This window comes from Trichechus manatus, unplaced genomic scaffold (genome assembly GCF_000243295.1).
Source record: "Trichechus manatus latirostris isolate Lorelei unplaced genomic scaffold, TriManLat1.0 scaffold00058, whole genome shotgun sequence".
Lineage (NCBI taxonomy): Eukaryota > Metazoa > Chordata > Mammalia > Sirenia > Trichechidae > Trichechus > Trichechus manatus.
In genome coordinates, this window is record NW_004443994.1 from 9,374,790 (window position 1) to 9,384,893 (window position 10,104).

The 10,104-nt window shown below is 38.6% G+C and overlaps 1 protein-coding gene across 2 annotated transcripts in view; it reads right to left on the reverse strand.

Annotated features, from left to right (window-relative positions):
- The window catches only part of ARHGAP29 (Rho GTPase activating protein 29), a 69,619-nt gene extending 59,876 nt beyond the window's left edge, over positions 1-9,743 (reverse strand). Inside the window, exons 1-2 of one of the 2 annotated variants that reach the window (XM_004378760.2) lie at positions 9,522-9,743; positions 3,487-3,723 (exon numbers count right to left, since the gene is read on the reverse strand). In XM_004378760.2, coding sequence (XP_004378817.1) covers positions 3,487-3,691 — 205 coding nt within the window. In that variant the 5' untranslated portion in view covers positions 3,692-3,723; positions 9,522-9,743. Of the gene's footprint in view, positions 1-3,486; positions 4,093-9,521 lie in introns of those variants that run through there. The other variant, XM_023733461.1, reaches the window with a different exon arrangement.
- Between the last annotated feature and the right edge of the window lie 361 nt (positions 9,744-10,104).

Consider the following 10,104-nt stretch of genomic DNA (forward strand, 5'->3'; position numbering starts at 1 on the left):
AGTTCAGTGACATCGACTACGTTCTTCCAATTGTGCTGCTATTCTCACTTTAGATGATGGCTTACAAAACAAAATAGTTTCTCATTTAACAGTTACTATAAATGTTGCCCTATGACAATGGTTAACAATCTCACAAAACATCAACAATATCCTTACTCATACTGGGATTCCCAATCACCAGCTTCCTTGTCGCCTTCTGCCTTCTGACCCTTGTCCCTGGACTGCTATGCCTCATTAGTCCCATTTGGTTTTATGGGGCTGTCCACTCCCCGGCTGAACAGTGAACCTCGGAAATGACTTCACCACTGAGCTAAAAGGGTGTCTGGGGGCCATACTCTCGGGGTTTCTCCAGTCTCCTTATGTTCCATATTCTTAAAAGCTAATTTTTTAACATTTTAACAGCTAGAAACATGTATTAAAAAGTAATAAACTGCCAAAAATTTGGCATCCTTCCTCTTAAAAGGGCAAAAGATAAAATACTGGCAGGGCTAATGACAAGATATTGGCAAGATTCCTTCACTCTAAGAGAAAAACAGTGAAACAGCTCTTTGCTGTCTGGCCACTGTTCACAGCTGTGGTGGTAACTAAAAAACAGCAAAAGCCAGGGACATTTCTCAGTCTCCAGAAGACAAATGCATGGCCTATGTTTATAAACCAAAAAACCGAACTCATTTCCATTGGGTCGAACATATAATAATACGAATTTTTAAAAAAATCAAGCCTGTCACTGTCGAGTCAATCTCAACTCATAGCGACCCTACAGGACAGAGTAGAACTTGCCTTGTAGGGTTTCCAAGGAGTGGCTGGTGGATTTGAACTGCCGACCTTTTGGTTAGCAGCCGAGTTCTTAACCACTGTGTCACCAGGGCCACCTTAAACAGTTATCGCATTTAAACCTTTTATGTTTTCCTCAAGCTTATATCTCATGTGATCCTCATAATAATTCTATTAAGTAAATATAGATTAGTCTGATACTCTAAGAAGTTAAAAATCACCATCAAAATTAAACACAAGCGTATTATTATATAGCATTTTCCCAATCTTTTAAAATGGAGTTAATTTATATGTTTATAAATATTTCTTTGCTTAAGGAGAACAAAAATGGTTCCGTCAACTCAAATCAACCAACTTTCCAGAGTCTGCTAATACTGATCTTAAATATATTCCCCCTAACAGGGAAAAAAAATTCTTGTTAAATCCAAGATTTATTCTTAAATGACATTCATATATCCTTTTAACTCTGATTGAAGAAATCAATTATAAATTAAAATGAACCCAAAAGTAAATAATATAAATTCCCTGGCCATCTGCATACTATTTTTCAATGACAGCTATCGAAAAAATAGTTTTTCTATTTTTTTTTAATTTACCAGCCACAACTACAAGCTAAATGCTAAAAGCTTTTTGATTATTAGCAATACAATCTAGTATTTAAGTTGTGATGTACTGGCTTTCTTATTAAAAGGATAATGTCCTACAGATTTTCAAAATTAATTTCAATGACTAAATATATTTCCATATACATACTTGTATCTCAAGAGATAGTCTCCTTCTGCTATCTTACACTTAATACCAGTTTTCTCTTTTCTGATTTAGGATCAACTTTCAGTCCTCTTCCTCCCTATTCTCTGGATTGTCTACTCACAAATTGAAACTCACATAAAAAATTTTTGGAGTTAAGAAGTAGTCCAACTTGTTTTAAACTATCATCTTTTTGTAAAACAAGAGATAAATGTGAAGATGGAGATTTTAAAGGATATAAAATCTCCTAAGGAAAATAAATAAAAAACAAAACAGAAATTCTAATTTAAAAGCTTATATTATTAAACTTAATAAAGCTGACACATTAAATAAAATCAATTTTGGACTAAATTGAGGTAAATGATCTGTCAACACATTGTTTTAAATTTCACCTTAAAAATTAACTCAGTTAATGAACTGCACACCAAAAGAGAATAAATCTTACAGTGTAAATTAAAAAAAAATTAACCCAGTTAAGAACAAACCTTTAGTATAAAGATATGCTTCCTTAAATAAATGGCAGATGGGCCATTTTGGTAAGAAATTTAATACCAGTATGTTGTTGTTGTTAGTTGCCCTCCAGCAGATTTCAACTCATGGCGACTCCATGTGTGCTGAGTAGAAATGCTCCACAGGATTTTCATGAGTGTGACCTTTCAGAAGCAGATTGCCAGGCCTGTCTTCCAAGGTGCCTCTGGGTGGGTTCGAACCACCAACCTTTCGGCTAGTAGTCGAGCGCTTAACATTGGCACCACCCAGGTACTCAAATACCAGCATAATACTTAAAATATTTAGGTTATCTTTCCACAGTAACAAGGAAACTACATCATCATTTAATAATCCATAATTAGACTTCAAAATCAAGCTATTAAAATGAACAGGAATATGAACAACTTTTTTTTTGAGTAATACTTACATAGTCTTAAAAGAATGATTTGCGTGATTGTTGTTTTAAGAAAAATTCAAATGCTAAAATTTTCAGACTACAATTCAAGTCCAGTTATTTTGGGCATTTTCAATCTGAAACTTAAGAGTTAGGTTAGAAGTAGCTCACTAAAAACAGCATTTTGTACAAGCACAAGATGTGCTCTTGCTTTTCTGTTTCAGAATATACACCAGAAAATAACTATTTAGCATACACTGAAATCTTATAAATTTCTATGAAGTTCCAGGGAGTCTTACATAAATATGAAAACACTGGGAATCTTCATTTCTCTACATCTAAACATATCATTATGAATACAGAAATGAACTGCTACTTGTTACAAAGGAACAGGAGCTGTATCTTTAAAAATTATTACTACCATCAAATTCGCATATCAAAGAGGCAGAAAGAGTTGAAAGATTTAGGTACTAAGATGGAGTCAGGGAACGCAGATGTATCCATAGTCTTTCAAGAGAGTCACGTTTCTTGCTCCATTATCCATTTCTAACCAGACACAGAATAAATTCTATGGTGATTCCTCAATTCAGGAAGAGTTACAGAAGGGTGAAAGAGAAAAAAAGTTCCATTTTTGAGACAAAAAAATTTACTCTAGACAAATTTTAGCAACAATATAAAAAGCTGAGCCTATGCAAAAGTGTCAACAAAATAAACAAAGTCTGCTTATTAAAGGCCAGTCAATGCACTGTGTTACCGTTAACAAAGAAATTAAAATTTCAATGATCTAAAATTTTCTTATGTCAAATGGGCCCAAATGCTAAGAACCAAAGACTGTTTTTTGTACTCTTGTACTCTTGTTTGCACTCTTGTTCCTTCACCAAAGTTCTATTATCTACTGCATTTTATCTGACTATAAAACAGTTCACACTACAAACATCAAACATTTGGGTTGGGGGTGGGGATATAACTAAAGCAGAATACCCTGTTCCTACCACTGTATACACATGTATTTGTAGCTAGGCTGGCGTTTTAAATTTTAGAAACTATCCAGTAAGAATGCTGAGAGAAAATAGTTGACAAACCTGAAAGAATAGCTTCTTTCAAATATAGTAACATATGGGAGAACTTCCTGATATCATTCACCAACTCCTTGATGTAATCCGGATCAAAAATGGAGTTGGAACTTATGGACTTGAGCCCCATTTCAGAAGTTGTTACATCAGCAGACACTTGGCCTGATGCCAAAACACGTTTTTTCTTTGACTTTTTCTGTTTGTGAGCAATCATCCTTTCATACAACAGTCAGAAAAACTGAAATCCTTAAAGGGGAGGAGAAACAAAGAAAGAAAAAAAATAAATGAGAAACGCAAATACTACATCAACCAGGGGAAACATTATACTAGGCTTTCACCAACAGTCCACAGCCCACCTTAGTATTCGATTTAAAAAAAACGAACAAAACACTGTACTAATAGCAGCTTTTACTTATTAAAAGTGCCAGTAATCTTCACAACTCTATGATATGCAAACTACCATTCTCTTCATTTCACAAGTGAGGAACTTCAGGCTTAGAGAAATTGTCCAAGCTCTCAACTGATAAATGAAGAAGCTGGTACTTAAACCCGAATCTGTCTCGACTTCAAAATCCATGCTCTTTATCACTTCTTCTTGACCCTTAGGATACAGTTTTTTGGTTTTTTTTTTTTAATTGTAAGAGTTGTTCTGAAACGTCATTTAGTGCAACAGCACATTCTCCCTCCATGACATCACCTTCAAAAATAAAGATAAAATGTAGGCTTTGGGGGGAAAAAAAACACCTGTTTCAAAATCCTCCTCCATCACATACTGTGTGGCCTGACAGCTGTTAATCAGCTCTTCACTCTGGCATGCTCATTTGTAAAATGGGCATAACATCCTGACAACACCTACCTCGTGAGATTACTGTAAGGATTAATGAGATAATGGTATACAAGTGTCCAGCACATAAAAATTCAGTCAATTACAGTTGATTCTCCCTTGTTACACATAAACACAGACACAATATCCTGGGTTATCAATTCTCATTAAGAATATTTGTTTAAAACCAGATCTAAGGGTGTTTACTAATCTGATTTCCCCCCGACTGGCTGAGTAAATAAATGTATGATTATTGGGGTACTATTTTTGGTAAAGGTGCCATGGTGGTGCAGTGGTTAAGTGCTCAGCTGCTAACTAAAAGGTCACCCGTTTGAACCCAACAGCCTCTCCGTGGGAGAAAGATGTGGCAGTCTGGTTCCATAAAGATTACAGCTTTGGAAACCCTTTGGGGCAGTTCTACTCTGTCGTATAAGGTATGAGTTGGAACTGACTTGACAGCAAAGATTTGGCTTTTGGTTTGTTTTGTTTTTGGTAATTTCAGGGTAGTATAGTAAAAAAGATAATTTTTATGAGTGCAAATGACTTGGATTTGAATCCTGGTTCTAATACTTTCTAGATATTTGACTTTAGCAACTTGCTTACAGCTTGGTGAAGATTACAAGGGTTCACAAAACTAAAAGATCTCATATGTGAAAATACCTAATCTCGGCACATAGTCGAACTCAAGAAAATCTTAGTTTCCTCTTCATCCAAACATTTCTCCTTTCCAGAATTAAGAATCCTAATTTTGTCTGTATCACCAAAAATGAAAAAGGAAATGACTGGAGGAATTAAATTAGCTTAAGCACTATCACTAAAATGGTTTTCAAATATTCTGTGCTGGATATCTGGATACTTTAAAAATGGTAGAATGACTAAGGACTCCTGTGAAATGTACTGTAGAATGTTTTATTTAATATTCTTTTCCAGGCACATATTATTGTATCATTTACTCTTTCCTATCCTTCACCCAACTCCATAGATTTTTGACTTCCTAATCTACAGCTCTCCAATCTATCCATTTCTACCTCCAATGTCACCACACTAGTGTGGATTACCATCATTTGTCTGAGCTACTGCACTAACTTCATAATGATCTTCCTTCATCCATTCTTGTCCCATTCCACAGTGAGTGAACCTTTCAAAACATAAATATTATCATATCATTTCTCTGCTAAAAACCTTTCCATAGGATAAATGAGAAGCCACTGTGTACAAGGCTCAATATTGTGAAATCCGGCTCCTACGGACCTATGCAGTGTCATCTGGAGTCACAACTCCTGTTTCTCAACACCTCTTTTTCATTTTTCCAACACTATTTGTTTACTGTGACCCACAGTAGGAAATAATTTTACATCGTGAGCCAATAGACACATTAAGTATGTTACATTTGTGTGTTGTGTGTGTGAACGTGTTTGTGTGAGTATATAACAGATTTATTTCATGAAACACAGATTCTGGCTAAGTATCCATGTGATGCCCTAGATGTTTTCTCCTCTCTTTCACTTCACTTTTAAAAATGCTGATTGTCATCCACCAAATTGATTTCATGTCTACAATGGATCATGACTCTACAGCTTGAAAAACATGGATTGTTCAGCTCAGAAGCCTGTCTATAGTTCCTTTTGCCTGGAATACTTCTTCCCCTCCCTTTACTCAGATCTCAGCTCAAAGATCACACTTCCTGGACCCCCACCCCTTCCCACAAAGAAACTAGAGCACAATCTCCTCTTGGATGCTCTACAGCATTCTATACTTTTCATCACTGCGCATCTCACAGTTCAAATAGATGATTCATGTTTTCCCATCTAGACAATAATCTCCAGGAAATCAAGACCATGTCTATCTGCTAACCATGTGTTCTCTGATTAGAGCACACTACTTGGCATATGAGGGATAAACTGCTCAAAACTATTTGCTGAATAAATTGGGCATTTACTTATAAAGTTTCAATTAATTTTTATAGAAACAAAAATGGTCAACTCTTGGTTGTTGAAGTGTTCTGAAGGGAAAATAGAAATTATTTAAAAAATTTGCTTCTAAAAACAATATATAAAACAAGACACTCAAAACGGGTACAAAGCTGAGTGAAAGCAAGATTACATAAAACTAAGATCAAAGTTGAATTTCTATTGTTTCTCCACTTCTTTAAATAGAGTTCTCCAAACATGTTACTGTTGCCATTAAGTCGATTCCAACTCATAGCGACCCTATAGGACAGAGTAGAACTGCCCTATACGGTTTCCAAGGCTGTAATCTTTACCGAAGCAGGCTGACACATCTTTCTCCTGTGGAGTGGTTGGTAGATTCGAACCGCTGACATTTAGGTTAGCAGCCAAGCTCTTAACCACTGCACAACCAGGGCTCCTCAGGATTCTTCAACACATCTCTAATTGCTTTTAAAGGTCCTTTATTCAATATTCTTTTGTTAATCTCAAATTATTTCTGAGAATGTTAATTTCTACATTTAAACTAGTTTCAAATCTATCTAACATTAATCCTTCAAATGTTTGGATAACTTCTAAAATGAAACTAGGACAACTTTTTGAACACTATTATTATACCCAAAAGAAAAACAAACAAAACTCAAATGCCTTGCTTGGGCAGTTCTTTTACAAGTAACTAATTAAGAAGACTGTTAATATAGCAAATCTTATCACTTTTACACCTTACTTAATAAAGTCACTATGCAATTCTGACAGCTGTTAATTTAGTACATTAGAGAACTGGTCATTGACACTGGTAAAGACAGTTACAAAATTTGAAGACATATATCACGAGTGTCAAAACATTTCACCTATCTCAGAAAAAGAATTTAAGTAATTCTGTGTCAAATTAGTAACCCCAAGTTACTAATGTGAAAAACATTTCAAAAATGCTTGAACATTTTTAGTCAAGACTAAAATATCCACTCAAGACTAAAAAAGAAGGGGAAGGAGGCTAAAAAGGGTTACACTCCACCTCTAGTCAGCATTACGGTGATTCATGTGCTAATTCTGTTGTATGTATTTTACAACTTCAAGCTAAAAAGAGGAAACATTACAATTCAGAAAAAATGTATAAAATCAGCATAAACAATCCAAGCTTTCATAAAACTGAACTATGATAATGGAAAAGTTTGGACAATATATGTTTTCCAATATTATATATACTACTTTCCCATGTGTGAAAATGAATATTCTGTGGTTGGTGGTAACATAAAATGCAGTTACTAACAGATTGCAACTGGTAATTTAATTAGATTAGATAACAATGCATGGACAGCACTTAGCACAGTGCCTAGCTCATCATAAGACTCAGTAACTGTCAGCTATTATTACTAGCCATGCTTTATTGTAAAATTATATATAGTTAAGAGTGGCTTCATTGCAATATATCTGTAGATTGTGTGCAAGACATACAGAACTGGAAACAATCCCAGAAACTTAAGTGACTTTGTGGAAACCTAACTGGCTTCCAAGTGAAGTTTGAACTGTGCAAACAGATTGCTGAGCAAAATACTTGTGAAACTCACCTAATTCTCATGTAACTCTTCTATCTCCAAACCATTAACACTAAAAACATGTATTGCCCACTTCTCAAAGAACTCTGCACCAAAGAGAAAATTACTGTGTAAAACTACTTTCTCTGTATGTTTTAAATTCTAAGTAATATGTGTATCAGGAATATAAACATTAACTTCCCAGTGCCCTGAAACATAGCTTTTCCAAGACTTCAGTAGCCTGTGTCAATCAAATGTCTTCCAATCCAATGCACCATCCCTCTCCAAAAATGTCATTATAAAAGTATTTTTATTTTAGGCACTGGGCTGTCTAACTGAAGTGTAAAACTGCCCCAAATCTATACTTCATAAATTCCATTCTACTATTGCTACCTCAGAAAAAACTACCAAGTATTTCAGAAATCTGCAATTTCAGCAGAATTTCTGATTTAGTAAGAACCTACTAAAAGCTTAAAAAATAAAAATAACAAAAGATCATTCGGGAAGTCTTCGATTACATTTTTTTTAAGCACCCCCCCCAACAAAAACAGAACAGGGGCACATCAGAAAGTTTTATCAGTAATATGCAAATAACTATAACTTCTAAAGGAAGGCATGCAATACACATACACTTCATTCCTGTGCAATTTGAATCTGGCACGCTTAAAAAAGAGGAAGATGCCTAGCCTTCCATGTCTCCAGAATGTCTAGCATTCCGGCAGGCAGGGCTCTCCCTGACCGGCCAAAACTACTCACGCCAGAGAGCACGTTTCTCATCCCCGGATTTAAATACAGACGGGAAAATGGATCAACCAATTAGGACAGCAGACGACGACTACGACGGACAAGAGATAGTCCCGGAGACAGAAGGAGAAGGGGGAAGAGACGCTCAAGCGCTAACCTTTAGCAGGTAACAAACCTGCCCTCCTAAAAGGTATGAGAACAATTCCTCCTTAAAAGAGTAAGCAAAGATAAACACGAAGACACGAGGCTCCTCAGACACTAGAGCTCCACCTTGAAACGTTTCAAACTGAACTCAGACGTCAAACGAAAAATAATAATAATAATAAAACTGTCAAACTCCAAGTACTTCCACAACAGGATTGGGGCAAACCACTGATAGTGAGCCCTCAGAACCAAACACTTCTCAATCCAAAAGGCAGAAAGGAGAGGAACAATGCATCACAGAAACCCTAAGACACCTCAGGACTGAGAACCCAATTGGGGTGAAGACTGCAATTCGGGCAGGTGGGAGAGGGGCTGGGGCTTTCTGACTCTAGTTAGTGGTCAAGAGCACAGGTTCTGGAGCAAAACTGCCTTGAGTTTAATCCTGACTGCAAATTACTAATCTGTGTACTTAGGCAGGTTTTTAACCTGTTCTCCCATGTGAAAAATAGGGAAAATAATCATGGACCTGTCGGGAGGACTAAAGGAGTTAACATATGTAAAGTTTTTGGAACACTATCTGGTCTGTAGTAACCGCTGTTTGCTTTATGATCATAATCATCTGCTTCAGACCACCGCTCGCGTCCTCCCGCTCGTCGGCTCCTGCTTGCCGCGCACACCCCTCGCCCGCGTCGGACCCTTCCCCGAGGACAGGAACCCCCTGACCTCGGCCCGCGGGTTCCGGCCACCAACCCAGCCCTGTGCCACCTTCGCAGGGGCCGCCCGGACCCTGGACGGAAACTCGCCGGCGGCCGCAGAGGGTGACCCCTGCCCGGAGCCGACGCCCACACTCACCGCGGCGCTCCATCCCGCGTCCCGGACGCGGACGCTCGCCCTACACTTACGGCCGCCGCCGCCGAGGGCTAGAGCTCACCGCCCCCATCCCCCACGGCCCGCGGACGCCCGGCAAAGCCGCCGCAGCCGCCACCTCCCCAGCAGCTACCGCCACCACCAAGCCTGCTGTGGCCGCCCCGCCCCCCGAGCCTCGCGTCTCCCGCGGGCCACGCTCCGCCCCCCGGGGCCCAGCTCTTTGGCCCGCGCTCCCGGGGGCGGGGCTAAGGGCCCTCCAGCAGAGGAGGTAGCTGCGGGCTCTCGGGCGCGGTCTGTCAGCTGCGCCCCAGTCCCCGGGTTGCCCCCCAACATTGCAGGGCGTGTTAGAGCCCTGTGCGGCTGGCAGCAGGGCAGGTGGAGCGAACCTTAGGGACAAGTCACCTGATGATCAGGTTTCTCAGATGAGCAAGCTACATTTCTTAAACTAATTCTTTTGACCACCTTCTTTCTGCCTCTCCAGTCCCCTTCTAACTGCAATGGGGGGGTGGGGGGGTGGGGGCACCATGGAAACTAATGATCGCCTGAACTGAAGCAAACGGATTAAAGC